The sequence below is a fragment of the Tachysurus vachellii genome, chromosome 2 (genome assembly GCF_030014155.1).
Source record: "Tachysurus vachellii isolate PV-2020 chromosome 2, HZAU_Pvac_v1, whole genome shotgun sequence".
Classification (NCBI taxonomy): Eukaryota; Metazoa; Chordata; class Actinopteri; order Siluriformes; family Bagridae; genus Tachysurus; species Tachysurus vachellii.
Window position 1 is genome coordinate 3,669,184 of NC_083461.1, and position 23,887 is coordinate 3,693,070.

Genomic DNA, 23,887 nt, shown 5'->3' on the forward strand with positions numbered 1-23,887 from the left:
TGCTATTATTTTGAACAATACTGTATACGAGTTCCTCACTCCTATGCTATTTACTATAAAAGTCGGTATATTTAGGAGTCGGATGAAATCAGTGGAAACTTCAGGAAAAGAAACACGTGCAGAATGAATGAATGAATACCGACTCGTCTCAGAAATTAATGCTGCGTTCTCTACGAAGTTGGAAGCAGTGACAGAAAACAACAGTGAGCTCACGAAGATCTCGGACACCAGTTCCTTCTGTTTCCAGAGCGACATCTAATCAAAACGGCAGCGTAAAGTCTCCCTGATGTACATTTATATCAGTTCATATGTACAGAGATTTCACAATTAATTCTATAATCTGACCGAGCAAACACACAAACGCACACAAACACTTTTTCCCGAAGGCAGAGATTTTTGCACCTCAGTTCGCACATCGTATGTTCCGAGGTGGTAAATTATTTTATTCCAATTTGCAAAATTAAAAACGCGCCACAAAGGCAGCGTTATTCTACAGTTAGAAAGCAAAAGTTATCGTTACTGTGATTAGAAAATGCTCTAAAAACACCAACATGTTCATTAAAGTTCAATGTTACAGACGATGTGGACTGAAACAACAGAAATACAGAAGCGTTAAAATGATTATTAAATAGACCAAAACAAGATCAGGAAAATGTCAAGCTGAAAGAAATCACTATAGCGTGAAAGTTTCCTGATTTACAGAAAAAGTTAAAAAAGTGAACAGAAAATAAAATTTTAATTAAAGGTGGGGTCTCTGTTGTTTGAGAAATGCTTCAGAAAACTGAGTCGGGACAACAAAAACAAAACAAACGTGTAGCCAATGAGCAGAAAGGGGCGTGTCTTGTCAATATGGGCGGAGAGAGTGTTCAGTGAGCATGTGTGACATTAGCAGAAAGCGGTTTTAACATTGACATGGAGGATAAAAACAAAGAAAGAAAGAGAAGAAAGACTTACGATAAGGTAAGAAGTAGGACGTGTTAATATAGGATCAGCTTTCCAGCGCTGGAGAGAACTGAAGGAGCAGGAAGTTGGTCACATATTCACAGATTGGAGTTTCCTGAGTCAATAACTCCTGAGCTAAACACTGTTACTACACAAATAACACCTCTTTTCTATCGTAGTAATGTAGAGACGCAGCTACAACCGTGTTTTGTGTAGTAACAGTGTTTAGCTCAGGAGTTATTGACTCGGGAAACTCCAATCTGTGAATATGTGACCAACTTTACTTAAGACGCCGAGGCGCTTTTTTCCTTCTCGATAGGTGAGTAACGTTGGTTTTGTTTTGTTACACAGAACTAATATATGCCTTTGTCCTTTACATGATTATGTTTGTGTGTCATTTTTGCTTGTTTGTTTATCTGCAATCGTGTTGTTCTTCCCTTCAGCTATGATAAAGACACATTTCTTTCCATTAGGTGCCCGTGTTACGTATGTACGTGTGGGCGGAGCTATCGATACAGGGGTGGGACCCGTTTGGGTTAGGGGCGTGTTTGTTTTGGTGATTTCAAATGTCAACATTTGGCTTTCAAACAACGGAGACCGCACCTTTAAAAAAAAACAACAAAAAAAAACCCTGAAACAGCTGTTTTAGCTAAATTAAAATGTTTAATGGATGATAATTACAGTCGTTTTTACAGTTCAGTGTTTTACAGAAAACTTCTCCACAAAGTTTGGACCAGTTTTAATGCTTTTACACGTATCGTGTAATTAATAGACCTGGATTAAGTGGAAATACCCGTCAGAAGGTTAATAAAATAAAAGTTAAAACACAAGTTATAATGTTCATTAAAATGTGCAAATATGAGTGAGTTCCTCCAGTTTCTTATTACGCTGATAATAAGAACATTTAACTTTTGACTTTTGTCCAAGTTCTGAATGTTATTTCTTTTATTTCTCAGTATTAATTGCACGTTACCTCAGTGATCTACCATGATCTAAGCCCTTACACACACACGTTCCATCCATCTCTCCATCCCCCACTACCCAGAGTCTTTAGTTCGTAAAATGTCACAATATGTCTTCAGACAATCACTCCTGTATCGTTCCGTAGCGCACGGAGAAGGATATAAGTCGTCTGTACATAGATGTGAGGAGCAGGATGGCCACCAGGACGATGCCACAGATCAGACTGAAGGTCCAGCGAGGACCCAACATGGTGTAGACATGAGAGACAAACACGGGGCCCAGGGTCCGAGCAGCGCTGCCTGAGGCTGTGAGCCAGCCCATATACACACCCTACACACACACACACACACACACGTTTACAGAAAGAAATAACGGACTATTAACATCTCATAAACACTAATAAATGACAGCAATAAATCATCATCACCACCTGTGGTTTGGGTCCGAGGATCTTGGAGTACAGCGTGTAGGACATGACGTTGCAGGCGGGGTAACCCACTCCTATCAGGAGATCAGACGTCAGGTATTGGGCCAGGTGGATGACGGGGGTGAACTGGCACCAGGTCTGATCTGAAGGACATCCGGTCGGTTCTACACTACTGTTAGAGACCAGGGAATGTCCCAAAGCTGGCATGGAGTTGTTCTGAAGATCTGTGGAGGACGGAAAGCAAAAATGACCCGTGGGGTGATTATACGATATAAAACTACACGCTGAAACAAAACAAATTGGGGGAATTTCAAATGTTGTACATTAGTTTTACTTTTGGGTGGAGGGAGAGAGGGATGGATGGGGGAAAAAAGGAAGGAAGAAAAGATGAATGGAAATAAATGAAGGAAGAAAGGAAGGGGGAAAAAGGAAAGGGAGGTGGAAAAAAAAGAAAGGAAGAAAAAACATTAATGGAAAGAAAGAAAGGAACTGAAGACTCTCTTCGCCCATATTGACAAGACCCGCCCCTTTCTACTCATTGGCTACACGTTTGTTTTGATTTTTGTTTTGTTTGGTGGCCCACCGCAGTTTTCAGAAGCATTTCTCAAACATCGGAGACCCGCCTTTAATAGAATATTGGCTGTTTATTAGTACTTATTAAGCACATGTTAATGCCTTATTCTACATTCTTAACTGTACCCAATACCTAAACTTAATAACTACCTTACTAACTCTTAATAAGCAGTAAATTAGGAGTGTTATGACCAAACAAAATGTTTGTTTGCATATGGTATAGTTTATATAACTTTCCGCCCCTTTGCAACCCTAGTAACGACTGGTAAAATTCCTCACCTGCCCACTGAATTTTTGGGTACTGGTGTCCCCAAGGTAGCAGGATAAAGAAGCCCATAAATATGATGACGAGGCCTCCTAAGAGCACCGGACGATCACCAAACCTGATGATAGATCATGATACACGTGCAGGTGGCTGTTGATGCTGAATGGGGTAGTAAGAAATGAAAATAAAAAGTAACGTTAAATCTAAAAATGCCAGGACATGAACGTACCTCACAGAGATCAGCTTCACCACAAGGAACACTATAATGGACTCGAAGCCGATGGCCGCCAAAATGATCCCGTTGTACAGGACGGCTTCTTTCCTCGTCCACGCGAACATGTCCATCGATAAAGGAGTGGCTATACTGCAGAGAGAAACACGACAACAACAGACCGTTCGCTTAAGACACGCCCCCACATCACCGTATATGGTAAACGATTTTTCCTTTAAAAAGGCATAAAGAATCATCACAATGTTAAGATAAAAATCATTGCAAAATACATTAATCTAGTGTTTTTCACTTATTCACATTTGTGTGAGTGTGTGTCAGAGAGAGAGAAAAAGTGTGTGTGTGTGAGTGAGTGTGTGTGAGAGAGAGAAAAAGTGTGTGTGTGTGTGAGTGAGTGAGAGAGAGTGTGTGTTTGAGAGAGAGAGAGAGAGAGAAAGAGAGTGTTTGTGTAAGTAAGAGAGAGAGTGTGTGTGTGTGTGAGAGAGAGAAAGAGAGAGTGTGTGTGTGTGTGTGTGTGTGAGAGAGAGTGTGTGCGTGAGAGAGAGAGAAAGAGAAAGTGTGTGTGTGAGAGTGTGTGCATGTGTGTGAGTGTGTGTGTGAGAGAGAGAGAAAGAGAGTGTGTGTGTGTGTGTGTGTGTGTTTTAAATGCAATCCAAATGATTTTAATAGACATAATAGAACACAGATGTCTCCTGGAAAGTTAAATGTAATTGGTGACTGTTAATTGACACCCAAATATATGCAAATGAGGCTCTAATTAAACGTTCGTTAATGTATTCAATAATTATTAATCTGTGTAATTATTTTCCTTAAACAGAACGACGCCGTGCGTTTTATTCCTTATGCTGTGCATCACACTAAGTAGTTGAAGTGTGAACTCACGAGACACAGACGTCTAGACGTATGCAAACGAGGCTCTAATTACATATTCATACTGCCTAATAATTTATACATAGATCTAATGTTAGGATGAAGAATCTACAGAGAAATGTTTTATATGTTATTTTGTGGAATAAAATCGATGCTGAACGTGTGATAAACTTCATACTTGAACCTTTTCTAAATCCGGTAAGTAGAAAGTAAATTATCAAACTATTTTCTGGCCTTATTGTCATAACGCTTCAGAGGAACACTTACGTTTCAAACACAGCGAAAATGAAGAGGATGATGAAGAAGAGGATGTTGGATGTAAGCACTGCGACCTGGTCGATGTTCCCTTCTGCCTCAGGAGGCACGACGAGATGCTCTGTAAAGATAAAAACAATACGTTTTAGTCACAAACTAATTCTTTACTGATCGCACCGAAGGTCACGGTCAAACGCTCACGTGCTTTTAATCAGTCGACTGCGGCCCTTTACGGTGCTTTAGGAATGAAAAACTGGTGAAATCAAGAGACGAAACAACCAAAAAAATGCTTTGCCATAACCTTCTCACTCCAGACCTCCAGGAGGCAGTGTGTATATATATATATATATATATATATATACATCATCGCTGTCAGGCGGAAACCTCGTATCTCCAAAACCGTTACTTTTCAGGAAATTAAAAAAACGCCGTACCTTATCTGCAGTACACAGGGTTTAGTCCACGTTACAGTGGATTGTCTTGCGCTAAATTCCTGTCCTCAGACGAGCACCAGAACTAGCGGGGGTCAAGATTTTTTTTTCTTTGAGCCCAGTGTTTTGAAGACATTTACCTCAGAAGACGTGTTGATTCGTTGCGACTCTTCTTGAGGAGAAATATGCCGTGAAGCTCTCCCACGGAGTGAGGAAGAGGTGGACAGTTGAAGTGTCCAATGGAGTTATGAGATTTGTGCTCAAGCTATTTTCAAGACTTTAGATTGGTTAATAACTTGTAAAAATAACAGACCCACGTGGGGACTGACCAATAGCATCGATATGTGAAAAAATATGAAATTGACCAAATTTGGACATACGAGGTTTCCGCCCGACAGCGACGATATATATTTTAGCCGCTGCATCAGAATAAGAGACAAACTTTAAACAAGTAATCTAAAAGAGAAGAAGAGGAGAAATGTCAGGAAGAATGAACTCGAATACAGAGGTGTGATCTGATTGGACAGAAAGTGTTGATTCGTTTCTATAACAGTAGCCTCCTAATACGATATCGTTTCTATAGTAACGACACGTTCAGAGGGACTCGTACGATAAACAATCTCGATCTGACGTCGAATTTTCCGTTAGAGACGCCAACGCAACCTTTACGGAAGACGTCTCCGGCGTCCACACTTTGGTACTCCGTTGGTCGGTTTTTATTTTTTTTATTTTCACACGAGGGAAACAAAGACATGCAGGTGATGGAACGACTTTTTATAGCTTCTATATAAGAGGAACTAAATCATCTCTTTTTTCTTTTTCATAGTATATATGGATGATTATATGAATCTTTACAGAATCCCACTATCTTTTACATGCAAAATGGGCAAAATAAAATAACCACAACAATAATGATGATTAAAAAAAACTCTTCCAACAAGAGCCCTGGTCCAATTAACAAACACACACTCGTAAAGTTACACAACGTTAAAAATACATACATATATACACATTGTGTGTGTGTGTGTGTATATATACACATTGTGTAATATATATATATATTACACAATGTGTAATATATATATATATATATCTATATATATATATATATCTATATATATATATATATATAGATATATATATACAGTTGAGGCCAAAATTATTAGCCCCCTTATGAAATTAGACAAAACTCTTGATTTCTCCATGGAAATGACCATTAACAACAAGTGTTTTATAGTGTGTTTGTTTCCAAAATAACAAAGACAAAATCTCCACTAAGTTTGATTAGGATATTTAATTGAAATAGTGAGTTGAAACAAGAAAGGGCAAAAATGAAACGTCCAAAATTATTAGCCCCCGGTCATTAATAGTCAATAGTGAACCCTTTCTGAGCCACAACTGACAACAACCTCTTAGAGTAGTTCTTTACTAGGTTGGCACAGGTTTCCTGAGGGATTTTAGCCCATTCTTCCATTGCAAATTGCTCCAGCTGGTCCAAATTACGTGGTTTCCGAGCATGGACATTCACTTTGAGCACTCGCCACAGATTCTCAATAGGATTGAGGTCTGGGCTCTGTGCGGGCCACTCCAGGACCTTTGTTTTGGTATCCTTCAGGAACTGTTGGACCAATTTCGATGTATGCTTTGGGTCATTGTCTTGTTGGAAGACCCAGCGACGACCTAAGGCTAGACTACGAGCAGATTTCTGCATATTATCCCTCAAAATGTCAACATAATTTTCTTTTTTCATGATGCCATGCACCCGAACAAGGCTCCCTGTGCCTGAAGCTGCAAAACAGCCCCACAGCATGATGCTCCCACCACCATGTTTAACAGTGGGAACTGTGTTCTTAGGGTTGAAGGCCTCACCCTTTCTTCGCCAAACATAAGCAACATCCATGTGCCCAAACAGTTCCAGTTTAGTCTCATCAGACCAAAGCACAGACTCCCAAAACTCATCTTTACCTTTCAAATGTTCACGGGCAAACCTCAGTCTAGCTGTGATGTGCCGCTGTTTGAGTAAAGGGGTTCTTCTGGGACGATGGCCCTGAAGCCCACCACGATGAAGAGCCCTCACAACTGTGTTCCTTGAAACATCAACTCCAGAAGAGGCCAGGTCAGCAACAATCATCTTGGCAGATGTCTGGGGCATCTTGCTGATATCTCTGACTATTTTCCTCTCCAGGGTTCTTGAAATCTTGCGCTTACGACCACGCCCAGGTTTGTTTCTTACAGAATTTGTCTCCTTGTACTTGGCAATGATGCAACGTACGGCGGTTCTAGACACTGTGAAAAGCTTGGAAATGGCAGTATAGCCTTCCCCCTTATCATGAGCCTCCACTATCTTCTTTCTGAGCTCAAGACTGATTTCCTTTGTCTTTGGCATGGTGAGTAAAAGTAGTCTCTCCCAATAATGTGTTCAAGTGCCCTGTTCCTTGGAGTCCTTTAATGCTGATTGAATGCCCAGGTGTTGTTAGGAAGCCAATTGACTGCACAGGTGTGGTTTGAAAGCTGATTGATTAATTAGGTGTGTTTTGAAAGCTGATTGATTAATTAGGTGTGTTTTGAAAGCTGATTGATTAATTGGGTGTGTTTTGAAAGCAAATATTCACAAGGGGCTAATATTTTTGACCACCCCATTTTCACTATATTTGATTATAAAGCAAGCCTAAAAATGTATTTTATATTCCAAAATGTACCAAAAGCTACTAAATAGCACTGGCGAATGTTTGATTATATCAAGTTTTATCAATGCTGCAAACATTGGAAAGATCTTTAGGAAAATGTTCCAAAATTCCTGGGGGGCTAATAATTTTGGCCTCAACTGTGTATATATATATATATATATATACTGTGTGTGTGTATATTAAACACACACAACATAATATTATATACATACACATAGTTTTATATATATATATAGTCTGTCAGAACCTGAAGGCATGTGAAAAAGTAATTATATAACGGTTGCCATTTGTGAAAGAATGTTGTATATTTAATTTTCTCAAGCTTTCAGCCGCTGTGACAAGGAGACCTTGTGATTGAGGACGTGCACTACAGGGGAAGGTGACGTCTGGCCAATAATGATGTGAAACTCATAACTTCCTTTTGCATAGAGTTTAACTACGACGCCTCAGCTGGAGGTCCACAGACCAACGGACAGGGCTGCAAATGTATTATATGTAGCACATATTTATAGCAGACGCTGTACTGAACACACACGACCAAAAATAATCATATAGTCACGTAGAGAAGAAAAACACGTGACTCGGAACTTAGTTTCTAACTCGACTATAAACAGATAAAAATAATAATAAAGACGTTCATCTTTTATACGTAACATTAAATCATATGGCTGGCAAATTGCTGAGGAATAAAACAGCCTGTAAAAGTATTTTGTATCCGTTTATATTTATTCAGTATTACGCCGAATGTCTCACAAATCGAGCCGCGATCGTTCAGTCGTAATAAATGTGAAATAAATGATTACAACGATTCCAGACACACTTCTATTTTGGGATAAAGGTAAAAAGTGCGTGTCGAGAAAAACGTTACCTGTTGAGACGTAGTTAATGGGTCTGATCTGGTTGCCGTGGTCATCGACATGATGCTCTCTGGATATAAATAAATAAATAAACAAACAACAAAGGCGTGTACACGTAAGACCTTCGGTACGTTAACACGAGTGTGTATGAGCTTTACCTCAGGACGATGATGACCAGCAGGATGTTGATGATGCCGAAGCAGGCGGCGAGCAGCGCCGGCGCCGTGTACATGTTAAGCTTCAGGGAAATGACGTCCAAGCTGAATCCTTTCTCACCGATAAACGACAGACCTGCCTGAAGAGCTAGACATAACACACCGTCCTTTTAACGATCGTGTTTTCATTCTGTGTTTAACGCTACAGGATGAATCGTGTTCAGATGACGTTATCGTAAAGGTTTATTCTGGTACCTGGGCCCAGGATGAAGCCCAGAGCCTGGCACGCGCTCATGTTGGCCATAGCGCTGGTTCTCTCCTTCAGCGAAGTGGCTCCTGCTACGTAAGACCTCACGACAGCTACGTTACCTGCAGAACGTTTCACAAAGGTCAATATAAACGTGCATCAGTCGCTTACAGCTATGTAAAATCCTCCAGCTTTCTCTTTACCTGCTCCGAATCCGACGAACGCCCGAGCCAGGAGCATGTGGTATTTGTTGTGAGACGGAGGCAGGTACACGTAGGAGTAGTATATGTTAGCTGTGATGTTGATGACTATGGAACACACCAGAGGCTCCTTTCGAGGTCTGTGATTGGACCAAAGTCCAAATAAGGGCGACGCCACCATCTGTCCGAGGCTGAACACAGCCACGACCCAACCCAGGAAACTAGCGTCTGCGCTGACGTCGATCTAAAACCAGGAAATAATAAACAGTCTGACAGACACACTGATGAGTCCTAACTGTATTTAAGGCTAGGATTTACTCCTACTTATTAGCTCCTCTCCAGAACGGTCCAAAAGTTTGCACCCCCCATGTTCTGAGAATCCAATAGCGTATACTACTGTAGAAAGAAATTCTACAAAATAAAAATATTTAAGTATCCACCAATTATACAATAATAAAAAAAAAATACGTAAAAGTTTCTCTCATTTGAAAAAAGTAAATGAAATTGTAAAAATTCTCTGTGGCAATATTTTTATTATAACATTTTTATTTTTTAGGCTACATGTTTTGTTTAAACAGAACATCTTCTCGCTCTTCTCTGTTCTGTGAATCTTCATATTCGTCCTAAGGGTGTGCAAACTTTTGCACTCTGCTATTATTATCATTAGCAAGTGAACCGATTCGCAGAGAACAAATATTGTCTTTACCTTCTGTAGATAAGGCCAGATGGACGTGATGACGATTGTGAACCCTGAAGAGAATAATTCCAGTTTAAAAAAAAACAGCAATTAGATTTAAATATTTAACATTTAATATTTCTGACAAGATTAAAAAAATTATCTGCAAAACTAGCATGTGTTTAATTTTTTAATTGTCACTTAACAAAGCGTTAATCCGCACTCTTCTGCATAAATTAGCTCAAAGACGTCTGTGATTGGCGAGGGGGGGGGAACAAAGAGAGAGAGAGAGAGAGAGAGAGAGAGAGAGAGAGAGAGAGAGAGAGAGAGAGAGAGAGAGAGAGAGAGAAAGAAAGAAAGAAAGAAAGAAAGAAAGAAAGAAAGAAAGAAAGAAAGAGAGAAAGAGAGAAAACAGAGAAAGAGAGAGAGGAAGAGAGAGAAAGGAAACAGAGAGAAAGAGGGGAAACGGAGAGAGAGAGAAAGAGTGAGAAAGAGAGAGAGAGAGAGAGAGAGTGAAAGAAACCCCTTTGAAGAGAAACAGAGAAACAGAGAGAGAGAGAGAGACAAACAGAGAGAGACACAGAGAGAGAGAAACAGAGAGAGAGAGAGACAAACAGAGAGAGAGAGAGAGAGAGAGAGACAGAGAGAGACAGAGAGAGACAGAGAGAGAGAGAGAAGGAGAGACAGAGAGAGAGAAAGAAAGGAAACAGAGAGAGAGAGAGAGAGAGAGACAGATAGAGAGAAGGAGAGTGAGGGAGAGAGAGAGAGACAGATAGAGAGAAGGAGAGGGAGGGAGAGAAGGAGAGACAGATAGAGAGAAGGAGATGGAGAGAGAGAGGGAGAGAGGGAGAGACAGATAGAGAGAAGGAGAGGGAGAGAGAGAGGGAGAGAGAGAGAGACAGATAGAGAGAAGGAGAGGGAGGGAGAGAGGGAGAGAGAGAGAGACAGATAGAGAGAAGGAGAGGGAGAGGGAGAGAGAGAGAGAGAGAGAGAGAGAGAGAGAGAGAGAGAGAGAGAGAGAGAGAGAGAGAGAGAAAGGAAACAGAGAGAGAGAAAGAAAGGAAACAGAGAGAGAGAGAGAGAGAGAGAGAGAGAGACAGATAGAGAGAAGGAGAGGGAGAGAGAGAGGGAGAGGGAGAGAGAGAGAGACAGATAGAGAGAAGGAGAGTGAGGGAGAGAGAGAGAGACAGATAGAGAGAAGGAGAGGGAGAGAGAGAGGGAGAGAGGGAGAGGGAGAGACAGAATGCCCCTCTGGCCTATGCGGTTGACTGTGGCATTATGATTTCTCAACAATGGGAACATACACAATTTGAATGTGGAAAAGTTTTGGCACCCTTTCAGTCCAAGGCACCATATAAGGCAGCTGTCTCTAGTCTAGCGGTCACTCTGTGTGCTTGCCTCAGGAAATTCTGTCCACTTTTCCTTGAATATTTCTAGTTCTGAAATATCTGAATATATTTTGAATAATAAAAAAAGTGGCTCATAGCTAGTTTAGTTTGTTTACAGTTTGGAAAACGGGATCACATGAAATCGTTAGAAGATACCCGAGTCACATGGAGACATCTTTCTTTCTAAACCTGAGCGCTGAAGAGAGAAGAATTTCTACTTCATAACGTAAATATAAAGCAGTTCTCACCCACGCTGCTGAGGAACATGGTGAAGTACATGACCCTGATTGACCTCCATCGGCTCCTCTCCGCATCCTGCATGCTAGAAGAAGATAGAAGAAATTAATATTATTTCATATATATAAATTATGTACAACTTTGGAACAAAATCTCCAATTCATGGAGGATAAAATCAAGCCATTTTCTGCACTTGAGCTGCGAAGCAATGAAACTATGATTAGTTCAAGTTTTGTAATTGTTTCGTCAAAAAGTTCACTCAGAGCTTAAAAACGTGGATTCACTTTTAGACTCCTTACACAAACCGTTTTGGAAAAATTAAATAAACAAATAAATCAATCAGCCTAAAAGTATAAACTCAAACCTTTTTGGTTTTCTGCGATGTTACACAAATTGTAAGAAATGTAATTCTTTTTTTAATTAAATAACCACGTTAATGAAAAGAATTCAATATAAATTTTATCATTGGACGGTTTTGAACTTGATTATGTTGGTTGCTACAAATACCTTGGTATCTGGCTTGATAGCAAGTTGTCATTCGAAACGTTAAATCTCGCATTCATTCATTCATTCATCTTCTACCGCTTATCCGAACTACCTCGGGTCACGGGGAGCCTGTGCCTATCTCAGGCGTCATCGGGCATCAAGGCAGGATACACCCTGGACGGAGTGCCAACCCATCACAGGGCACACACACACACACTCATTCACTCACGCATTCACACACTACGGACAATTTTCCAGAGATGCCAATCAACCTACCATGCATGTCTTTGGACTGGGGGAGGAAACCGGAGTACCCGGAGGAAACCCCCGAGGCACGGGGAGAACATGCAAACTCCACACACACAAGGTGGAGGTGGGAATCGAACCCCCAACCCTGGAGGTGTGAGGCGAACGTGCTAACCACTAAGCCACCGTGCCCCCCTAAATCTCACATTGGTTTTCTTTATCATAACAAATCTTCTTTTACACATTCTTCTAAACAACTTCTGGTCAAAACGACAGTACTTCCGATATCAGATTACAGTGACGTAGTTTATAGGTCCTCCTCAAAAACTCTCCTTCATAAACTGGATGTTATTTATCACGCTGCAGTCCGCTTTGTGACCAGAGCTTCATTTAACACTCACCGTTGCCTCCTGTACTCTTTATTGAATTGGTCTTCTCTTCATTCTCGCAGACAAACTCGTTGGTTTCTGTTCATTTATAAAACTCTTATCGGTAAAAGTCCCTCGTATTCACAGTCCCTTCTTAACGTTAATAACACGATTCTTTAATTCCTGCGTTCCTAAAGTCCGTACGTCCTTTCGCTCGACGTTCTTTTCAGTTTTCTGCTGCATATGATCGGAATCATCTGCAGCAGACTCTTAAGCTTAGTTCGTTTATATCGCTTTCTTCCTTTAAATATTCGATTCGGTCACTAACTCACGATCGCCGTACTTGTTTTTAGTTCTTTGTTTGTTTTTACATGTCATTGTTTATAGCTGTGTTTGTGTATTGTATTAGTTTTATAGTTGTTTATGTTGCCTCTCGGTCAGGTCGTCATTGTAAATGAGAACTGGTTCAATAAAGAAAGTATACTGTATATAAATTGTAAACACATAACAGAATATAGATATTTATGTGTTTTCAAATCAATAAAAAATAACAGTACGTTCATCTCTGTGTGAAATGTCGTATTATAATAATAAAAATAATAATAATAAATTATTATTATTATTATTATTATTATTATTAGTGACAAAAGTATTATGAGATGCAGAAACTCTAAGCTTTTTCAGATGCTATCCATATTAATAAAAAAAACGAATAAAACACTTTAGTTAAATAAAATAAAACCTCTTTAGGGTTTTTTTCACAGTGACTCCAGTGGCTTCATCACACCGTCGTGTCGTTGATTAATTTCCTCTATCATCACGTGACCACATGGTTTTTTAAGTACAACAACACCAGGCGTCGTTTTTCACTTAAATACCCTTTTATTTTTAGATATTTTTTCCATAATCGTTTATCAGAAACACTTTAATACGTCACGTTACTTCCTTTTGTTTACTGTTGATGTTGTTTACTCTTTAAAAAGCAGAAATAAATCAGATGTAGAATTCACTCAGTTCTCTTCACTCACCTTTCAGCATCTCCTTTCAGCAGAGGAGAACTTTCTTCTGATTCAGAAAGAGACATTTTTATGTTAAACAGCTCCTTTTTTGCCAGTAAAACGACTTATTTTACTAGCTAGCTCTGATTAGCTATGATTAGCTCTGACTAGCTTGCTAACTAAATTAGCTTCCGAGTTCGTATTTGATGCAAGAAACGTCGTCAAACGGCAACTCGCCATTGTCAGCTAGTTACGCTGTTTTTTTGCTTGTTTGCGTTATAAAGTAACCAACAAACAGTCTGAAGTCCAACAATGTTATTGATTTCAGACAACTTCCTCCTGTGAAAACAGCAACGTTAAGAATCTGGCCGCCATATTGAAAGCCCCTGCTAGCTGCGTCGACGCGTCCGCCATATTGGAAAGGGACAGATTCGATATTGAAACAATGCAAGTCTACGGTCTACTCTGATAACAAGCTATTATTTATTCTATCATTTTAATCTACTTTCACGAGTCGCATTATAGATTTATGCATTTCGAATTATATCGACAGTGATGATGTTTAGACTGTTTTTTTTTTCTTTTACTGCAAACTATCAAAAAAACAGGTTAAATGTACATAATAATTTTTTGTTTTTGTTTTTGTTTTTTGCAATTGTACAACCGAATCGTTTCAACTTCAAAGCTCATTGAGGTGTGTATATATAAGTATATTTTAGTTTCACGTGTAATCGAATACGTTAACCAGGAAAAAATAGATCATTAATGAACAGGTCATTAATGAGCACGTGCGGATAAATCAGCGCCATCTTGGAAAGGTCAAAATGTAGGAAACTGATTTATTTTTTTTATAATTAAAGTTAAAATGAAATGGTTGGTGTAGATTCTACATCATTATCATAAATCCTGTTTTAATATTATATCTGTCTTAAAAAAAAAAAACACCGTACAGTGTGAAATAATGATTTGATTAGACGTTAAAAATAAAAATAGTGACTTTTGCTCCTGTCACTGATTAGATTGATTAGTTTACATTAAGGAACCCACGTGGTTTTCTTTATCTCTGTCCTCAGATGAAGCACTCAGAGAACTGCACAGTAAACATGTTTGTGTTTCTGTGTGTTGGCAAAAGACACGTGTGGTCCACGTGTGATACACTTTACACATCATTTTTATCTCTAATTTACATATGTAATTTGTACTAAGAGGCCACACATTATTATATTTTGTCTAGATAACGAGGAAATACAAATATATAATAATGCATGTAAAGTTGTGTTTGCTTCCATGTTTAATTCTGTTGATTCTATAAAGGCGAATTAAGTTCTGGATACAGTGACAGCTCTTAACCGCTAGATGTCGCTGTATTGTACACAATGTTTATTACCTGAACACTCGGATTAAATATATTTATAATATATATAAATATATTTATAATATATTTCCCAGCAGTTACCACAGATATTAATATAATAAAAACAAAAAGTGAGAGCGCTTTATTGCTTACAACAAACTGCACTTTGATATTGGGACTGAAAATTCAGCGATATAAATAGTTTGAATGCATAAAACGTGTTTATCAAATGTGCAGGTTTTTCTTTTTTAATTTATCAACCAATTTAACCGAATATCTAACAACGTTTAATTTACTATTTAATTTCATTAATAGAGGCTTTTATAAACAGGTAGATATTTACAAAAAGTTGACTATTTTAATATTATTTTACCTATATAAAATAATAACAACATATACATAATACCTATATAAAATAATAATAATAATAATAATATATAATACCTATATAAAATAAATAATATAATTTGTTATTTTATAAGTATAATGTTTTTCTTTTTGTTATTTAACTTATTAAAAGATATAACTAGTGCTTGTCGATATTAGAAATAAAAATATTTCTATCTAAATTAGTGAAATAAATGCATGTGAAAATCTTTAACTGACAAGCAACAAAAACAAACTAGATTTGTAAAGTTCGTCGCAACAAACTTTGATGTTGGCTTTGACGAGGCAAGTATTCGCAAAGGCCGGTGCTTTTTGGAGGCAAGTGGACAGAAAGTTAGGGTGCCAAAACATTTGGAGGCAAGTGGAGACGAGCATGTGACGTCATCCGAATTCTCCTGAGGAAGTTTCCCTCATTGGGCTGAGTGTTTTGATATGTCACATGTCCATGTTGTAAAAAGTTTTTTGATTTTGCATATTTTGGGGGCGGGGCTGCGGGACAACCGGAAGGCCAGTCGGTACACTAATATAAAAGTTTGTTCAGAGTCTCACCCTAAAGGAGCTGGTCGAGTTTGGTGTAGATAGTTCGAAAGCTTGCCGAGTTATAAACCTCCAAAGTTTATAATGGGAGTCTATGGGAAAAAAGGCTACTTTGAGACCCGATACCGGAAGTACTGGTACTCGGATCACTTGGAAAAGTAATAGCAACAAACTTCAGACCAGGAACTACAACATATCTGAATTTGGTGCATGTGGCTCGAAAGCCCTAGGCTGCATTAAATTTTATAAATTTTTGTCTAAGCTGAAATAGGAAAACAGAATGTTGGCTTCTACAAAGCTACATAATAAATATGCAAAGCTTGTATGAATTCATTAACATTTTATATGAATTTGTACATATAAGATATACGTATATATACTGTCACTTTTTTAATTAAGCAGTGGACTGAAAAATTTTGGTTTATAGTTAACCAACACAATAAAAGAGGGGATAAAGGGCATTTTAATGACAGTGCTGTGAATCTGTAAAGGATGAGTGTGTATCAGCTTTGCAGAAGGGGGATAGATCACGTGATCAGACGATCAGACTTTGCTCAGATATTTTATGACCAATTCTCTATCCAGCTGCTGTCAGCATAATGAGCGAACAAATCCTCCACTTTATTAATCCTAATCAAACAGTAAATAACGATGGCAAAATGTTTTAAATTCATTCAGGTGAAGTTGTTTAGCTTTATGTCACATCAGGAGTCTTTACAGTCCAATTATGTGAATTAAAATGGGTTTTTTTTTACAGCTTCACTATAAATATAAAACATTCAACTTTTTAGCACATGTAAAAAAAAATTATGTTTTTTTTTGTAAAGTATTCTTTCCTATGTGTATTAATTAGTTATTGAATTAAAAAAAGAAGTTTCTTGCATAATGCTAACAGATTAGGCAAAGTATAAAATAACAATTTACCAAACATTATCGTAGATTTATTTATAAACTGTTACAACCGAACCTTACATTCGTTACTGTTTACTGTGTTATTCAGACTGCTTATATTCTTTATATTTATATTGTAATATTCTTCAAATTATTTGGAAAAAATTGTACCTTTACACCAAAGTTTTTTTTTTAAATCTTATTCCTAGTAAAAGATAAATATCCAGTATTACAGTAATAACGTCGTCATTGTACGGAATATTTTCCGACATTATACGCTATTAAATAATGTAAGCTATTTTTTGACATTGTGTGTAATATTATGTGATATTTTATGTTATTGTAGTTTTAATTGTGTGTGTCAACACACTTGACCAATAAATCTGATTCTGATTCTGAAAGCTCTATTTACATTTCTGTCATTTAGAAGACTCCCTTATCCAGAGTGACTTACAATTTATTTACATTTTTACAACTGAGGGTTAAGGGCCTTGCTCAGGGGCCAAGCAGTGGGATTCGAACTCATGACCTTCCAGTCAGCCGTCCAACACCTTAAGCACTAGACTTCCACGTCCCGCGTCTAAACGCCGAATATTTCCAGTATTTTGGTGGCACGACGATCACGTTCACATTTATTTAAAAAATTCAGAACTTTAAGTTAAACCACACCCCGTGTCTCAAATCCCGTTACCGACGGCGCAAAAAGAGATCGACGTGCAGCACAGCATCACTGCATTACACCGTTACTGCAGGATGTAACACACAGAGTGACACACTGTTGTTTCCTAGCTGTTGTTTTCACTTCATCATACAGGTTTGTTAAAGTCTGCAGAATTCTCTGGAAGAGGAAGTTGCAACGAGTAAAAATATATACATGTATTTAAGAACCAAAAAAGTGGCTAACGGTTTATCATTTCACAGAAGAACAGGCGGCTTTGTGCGTCAACATTTCTCGTTCTCACAGTTTCTCGTCATGACTTTTCACACCTCCCTAAAAGAGAAGTGTTGCTGAAACAAATAAGAACAAGAAAAAATTCACACTAAAGGATCTTTCAGAATTATTGCAGCAACTCAGTGGAGTGTGTGTGTGCGCGCACGTGTGTGTGTGTGTGTGTGTGTTTTAAATATATATTATAGGATTATTAATTCCATATTATTTGTAATATATATTAAGAGTAATGGAGATTCATACCGATACTCCACAGGATCCAGGTACGTCCTGTTATTTACAGGTATATTTAATTTTATGCGAGTTGTTTGTTATATAAAACATTTTTATGATTCGCAGATACGGAATATAAGCTTGATAAAGGATCTGCGAGACCGTGGATGAACTTGGTTCTTGTCTTTATCATCATCGTGGTTATGAAAGGACTTTTGATCACAAGTGCACACTTTTGTAAGTCTGATATAAAACTGCTGCTTATCTTTTCTTTTATCTCCAACCGTAAATCCTGGCTCTTCTTCACAAAGACTGATGTGATGCACAGTCTGGATTCTGTCCTGGTTTCTTCTTCTTCTTCATGTCGTCTCGGGGAGTTTCTTCTTCCTCGCAACCGACGCCTAATTAGTGCTAATTAGGGTTTAATTTAAATATTCGTTTAATTACAAGTAAAATTGAATTGAATTGTGTGAAAAATAAAACGTCGAATAAAAATAATATACCGTAGATCTGAGTGCGAAGGTTTACACACCGTATTAGAGAATATATTTATTTTTTATCAACAAGATGTTTAGTGAGTAACAAAAAGAAGAAAAAAAGAGGAACGGTCCATTAGCATATGTAAATTCTATGCATATTTGTAGCTCTTAATGCTTACAGATAAGCTGAAGCATTTTATATGGTAATGTGAACATCTGCACAACATCAGAGCAAAACTTTGTCATTATTATAAGTAAAAATAGCTTCTATTTTTAATGTGATATAAATATGAATTTATACCTTTATAACAGTTTAATAACAATTCTCTCATTTAAATGTTGCCTGATGTCACAGGATACATGAGTTTTTAACAACTTTCTATTTTCCTTGAGATAAAATGTGTTGTCTTTCTTTCTTTCTTTCTTTCTTTCGTTCTTTCTTTCTTTAATTTTTTACTCTTTTCTTTCTTTCCTTCTTTCTTTCTTTCTTTCTTTCTTTCTTTCTTTCTTTCTCAATCTCATTTTCTTTCTTTCTTTCTTTCTTTTATTTTTTACTCTTTCTTTCTTTCTTTCTTTCTTTCTTTCTTTCTTTCTTTCTTTCCTCATTTAATATCTCTCTCTCTCTCTCTCTCTCTCTCTCTCTCTCTCTCTCTCTCTCTCTCTCTCTCTCTCTCTCTCTCTCTCTCTCTCTCTCTCTCTCTCTCTCAGTGCTGAGTGTAAACGTCGGCCAATCCGTACACCCGGTCGGTCTGAATGACAGAAGTGCAGATGGAGAGAAGTTACAGCTTCATGCAGAAATCCAGAGACTCACCGCACTCCTGCACAACATCACTTCAGGTGACAATGATGATGTGTCTCATGCGTCTCATTAACACTGTATAAGTGTTGAGATATGAAAATAAATGGAAAATAAATATATCATTAATATCTCTTCAGTTTTGTGTGTTCAAGCATAGAAACCACATTAAATATTATTAAAAAAATTATTAGAAAATAATATTACAATTTGATATATATATATATATAAATAATTACAATTATTATTATTATTATTATTATTATTATTATTATTATTATTATTATTATTATTATTTCTATCCTTTCCCCTGGGTCATGTAGACCCTCAATGCCAGCTTTGCCTGAAAAGTTGGCACAGGTTTAAGGGTCACTGCTACTTCATCTCAGCAGGACTGGAGGAAGACAGGAAGTGGGCTGAGAGTGTTGAATACTGCGCCAAGCACAACGCCAGCCTGGCCATCATTCAGTATGAAGCTGAGATGGTAAGAATGGATCAACAGGCTGATTAGCATCAGAAGGAACAGAAGGAAACTATGATTAGTCATGACTCTTTAGTTCTAGACATAGACTTATCTAAATTGGATTTCAGCTCCATCATCTCATGAACCTACAGTATAGACCTAAGACCAGCTTCTACCTCAGCAGCATACGGGAGCTAAAGGCTGTTAACACACACACACATAAACTGAAGAATCTATGTAAATATTTACATACTTATTTATACATTATACATCATTTACAACAACTGACTTATGTATTACTATCACCAAGGAGGCATCTCAGTGGTCTGTTCACCTGTCAATCATGCTTGCTTGCAAATTAAATCTGAAAGCTCCGCCTCTTCTACTAGCTTTATTGTTAGCATACAGAAATATGAACAAAATGACTTCCTGCCATATCAAACATGCTCGCTAGCTTTCTAAACTATTCAAAAGTGTTTCAATTTATAAAATGAACTCAGGTCTTGATATTACAGGAGTTTATCGTCAGTCAGATGAGGCGGTTTTCGGAGACGCCGTTTGTGTGGATCGGCCTCAGTGACGCACAGGAAGAAGGTGTGTGGGCTTGGCTTGATGGAACACTGCTACAAGACCACAGGTTGTAAGTACCCTGTAATTAAATATCCAACGTCGAGTCATTTCATGAGACATCGCGTGAGATCGTCATTAGAACCGATTGTGATACTTTTCCAATTATATTTCCTTATAAGGAGTTTTTTTCTATGTAAATGACAGGTTTAAATTAAGGCTCTTGTTCTAATACGTCACCTTTTCTGTAGTAATAACTAACACTTTTGCAGCAGAATGATAAACATTTATGGAAGGAGTCTCCAGTTTCAGTGTTATAGCTCTAACGTTACTGAGAAAAGGAACGAGTTTGTTTGATTGATGGGGTTGATTCACAACACTAAATGTTCTTGAATACAATTAAAAACCGTGATCTGTGTTTTAATAGTCAATAAAAATTTAAAGTAGTTCTAGGTGGTGTTTTTTTCTATAACAGCAAGACCTGTTGTGAGTTATTCTGTAATTATACTAGATTATCTAATTCTTTATATGTTGTGTGTGTGTGTGTGTGTGTGTGTGTGTGTGTGTGTGTGTGTTTAGCATAAAAGTGCAGTGGGACTCCAAACACAGAGACTGCGCAGACCTGAGAGGAGATGGAAGTGTGTTTGCGTCGGACTGCGAGTCCTACGGTCCCTGGCTGTGTGAGAAACCCATGGACATTCTGCCAGAGATTGTCAATCATCTCCAAAATTACTGGCACCCTTCCAGTGGCAAAAACGAATAAATAAATATTCTGAAAATTATACAGTTTTCTCAAAATCCAAAATGTTTTCCTGGGTGAAACATCCAGTGGAATGGAGGATGATAACAGCAGTGAGGATCTTTCTGTGAATTCCTGTGATGTTGGAGACATCTCCTGGTTGTTGTCTTGGATTTCAGGGCTTGTATATAATCCAAAGAATGAGTTTAATTGATATTAGGTCCATAAAGCGTTTCTTTTTTTATTTGGATGCATGCTTTGGTTTATATGGTCATCTCAGAACTTCCTGATAGATGCAACAAAATATTAGGTACAAGCCACAAAACAGCCCAAAACATCAACATTCCACTTCCATGTTTTCCGGTACGATTGATAGCTTTACTGTATCTTGTATACAGTCCTCTTTTTTCATCAAACGTGAATATCATGTTCATGAATAACTACAACATTTGCTCAGTTGTATTTCCAGTGAGAAGTGAAGAAGATTCAGTGATGAAGATTCAGCACTCCGCTAGATGTCTTGTTCTCAAGAAGGTCTTTATTGTTCCTTTTCAAATATAGGGTGCCAATAATTTTTGAGTTGACTGTAAACATTAGCCTGTTTTGATCATCCTCACCCTGATTTTTGGTGCTTATTGAGTTTAAATAGTGAACAAGGAGTGTTAACCATTTATTAACCCTTTTTTAAAAATGTTTTCTTGGGGGCACGGTGGCTTAGTGGTTAGCACGATCGCCTCACACCTCCAGGGTTGGGGGTTCGGTTCCCACCTCCACCTTGTGTGTGTGGGGTTTGCATGTTCTCCCCGTGCCTCGGGGGTTTCCTCCGGGTACTCCGGTTTCCTCCCCCGGTCCAAAGACATGCATGGTAGGTTGATTGGCATCTCTGTAAAATTGTCCGTAGTGTGTGATTGCGTGAGTGAATGAGAGTGTGTGTGTGTGCCCTGCGATGGGTTGGCACTCCGTCCAGGGTGTATCCTGCCTTGATGCCCGATGACGCCTGAGATAGGCACAGGCTCCCCGTGACCCGAGGTAGTTCGGATAAGCGGTAGAAGATGAATGAATGAATGAATAAAAATGTTTTCTTTCTCAAACCTATATAAGCTATATATTATAGGTTAGACTAAAAACTTTCTATTCACTGCAAAAGAAGTGAAGAGCTGGTTTCTTTTTTGATCTTTTCTTTTAAAAAAAAAGCCAATTTAATTAAATTCGTCAGGTCTGAAAGAAGCCTTTACATGTATATATGATATAACTTATTCTGTCTTCGTTAACCAATTAAAAAATATATGGGCAAATTCACATTATGCACTGAAATGTTATTAATTGATGAGAAAATTAACAGATTTCTAACAAAACAAAACTGTCAGTCGTCCTTTGACAACAATGTGCCTGATATGAAAAATCTTTCTATAAGTATAATAAGAAGACATGAAGACGTAATCTGTGTAAAATAAAGTGCAGTCTAGCAGCAATTACAATTACAGTATTAACTGAACATAGAGAGAAAGACAGAAAGTATAGTGCATGCTTATACAATAGTTTTATAAGCTGTCATAAATATATTAAATAATGCTACTCCGTTGCTGAATTAAGTACAGGTCGTTAAAATGTTCAGTGTTGTGTGCGACAGAAAGGAAATCATTTATTTAGGAGAGGATATAGTCATGACGGTCCTGCCGTCCAGCGGGGCGAAGAGAGGGTAAAGCTTCCCGTGGAAATTCCCCGTGAAGGTGAAGATGTGCGATTTGTTCTCGACGTTGTAGAAAGAGATCTGGCCCTCCTCGTAGTCGACGTATATTCCCATCTTCTTGGGCACCAGCGTGAGAGGCAGCAGCGTCTCGGGGTCCGTGCATGCGTGGAATTGCCGTGTGCTCCTCCACAGCGTCCAGTACCCTTTGGAAGGCTTCATGGGGAAGCGGCCGTGCCTCTTAGACGACGCGGTGGTGACTCCGATTCTCCAGTAGCCGTTGTTCGCTAAATCCACTTCCCAGTAGCTGCGGCCTCTGGTGTAGCCCGTCCAGCCCAGGATGCACGGCCAGCTGTCGAAGCGCTGAGGGCTGTACGGCAGGTCGGCTTCCTCCGGACCCTCCTGTACCTTCTTCTGATCATCAGAGACCAGCAGCCAGGGGTGAGCTGTCAGAGGGTCGAGGGTAACATTGACTGGGATACGCAGAGAAAGAAAAAGTGGAAGTTAATGTCTGGTTTAAATGATATCAAGAAAATATATATTTATTTATTTATTTAGCATTCATTCATTCATTCATATCTTGTACCTGAAGCACTAGTGATCCAGTTCCACACTATAAAACATGAAAGACAAATTACTCAGATGAAAGAACACACACACACACACACACACACACACACACACACACACACACACACAACACGCTGCTTCTGACCTGATTATTATTAAGATCTGATACATGCTGTAATTATCTACAATATTTTGTATGGAAACTTACCAGAGTTGGGTATGTACTGTTGTGTACCTGTTTAAGAAAACAAGAAACAGTAAAGTTTCAGTAATCCCTGAACAAGAAACAGTAAAGTTTCAGTAATCCCTGAAGTTGAAACAGTAAAGTTTCAGTAATCCCTGAAGTTGAAACAGTAAAGTTTCAGTAATCCCTGAAGTTGAAACAGTAAAGTTTCAGTAATCCCTGAACAAGAAACAGTAAAGTTTCAGTAATCCCTGAACAAGAAACAGTAAAGTTTCAGTAATCCCTGAACAAGAAACAGCTAAAGCTTAAACCTTTCACAAATTCCCCAGCGTGGCTAATGTGTAGCTTATGTGTTGCTAAGTGGTTGCTAAGGTGTTTCAAGAGGTTGCAAGGGTGTTGCTATGTGGTTGTTATGGTATTTCACGTGTTATTAAAGTAGCCTTTTACTCTTGGGTGGCTATGTTGGTTTAGTTGGTTTATAATTTGGTTGCTATGTGGTTTCTATGGTATTGCTTGGTGGAATTTAATTGTTCCTGTGGCATCCCCAGTTTTTGCTGTAGTGTTGCTAGGT

The 23,887-nt window shown here is 38.3% G+C and overlaps 3 protein-coding genes across 3 annotated transcripts in view; 1 reads left to right on the forward strand and 2 right to left on the reverse strand.

Annotated features, from left to right (window-relative positions):
- Window positions 1–1,585: 1,585 nt before the first annotated feature.
- Window positions 1,586–13,892, reverse strand: mfsd8 (major facilitator superfamily domain containing 8). The gene is made up of 12 exons (XM_060893988.1): window positions 13,531–13,892; window positions 11,414–11,487; window positions 9,808–9,851; window positions 9,105–9,345; window positions 8,910–9,023; window positions 8,658–8,802; window positions 8,511–8,569; window positions 4,537–4,645; window positions 3,400–3,534; window positions 3,185–3,288; window positions 2,336–2,556; window positions 1,586–2,235 (listed from the first exon to the last, which is right to left on the reverse strand). The coding sequence occupies exons 1-12, from the start codon at window positions 13,584–13,586 to the stop codon at window positions 2,029–2,031; spliced, it is 1,509 nt and encodes a 502-aa protein (XP_060749971.1). The 5' UTR covers window positions 13,587–13,892; the 3' UTR covers window positions 1,586–2,028.
- Window positions 13,893–17,758: 3,866 nt separating this feature from the next.
- Window positions 17,759–21,000, forward strand: LOC132862224 (CD209 antigen-like protein C). The gene is made up of 6 exons (XM_060894152.1): window positions 17,759–17,881; window positions 17,958–18,068; window positions 19,019–19,147; window positions 19,430–19,590; window positions 20,085–20,209; window positions 20,716–21,000. The coding sequence occupies exons 1-6, from the start codon at window positions 17,848–17,850 to the stop codon at window positions 20,897–20,899; spliced, it is 744 nt and encodes a 247-aa protein (XP_060750135.1). The 5' UTR covers window positions 17,759–17,847; the 3' UTR covers window positions 20,900–21,000.
- si:dkey-219e21.2 (E3 ubiquitin-protein ligase TRIM39) overlaps window positions 20,669–23,887 on the reverse strand; it is a 10,830-nt gene continuing 7,611 nt past the window's right edge. Inside the window, exons 9-11 of the mRNA XM_060894013.1 lie at window positions 23,341–23,367; window positions 23,149–23,175; window positions 20,669–23,035 (exon numbers count right to left, since the gene is read on the reverse strand). Of these exons, the coding sequence (XP_060749996.1) occupies window positions 22,518–23,035; window positions 23,149–23,175; window positions 23,341–23,367 (572 nt within the window). The 3' untranslated portion in view covers window positions 20,669–22,517. The remainder of the gene's footprint in view (window positions 23,036–23,148; window positions 23,176–23,340; window positions 23,368–23,887) is intronic.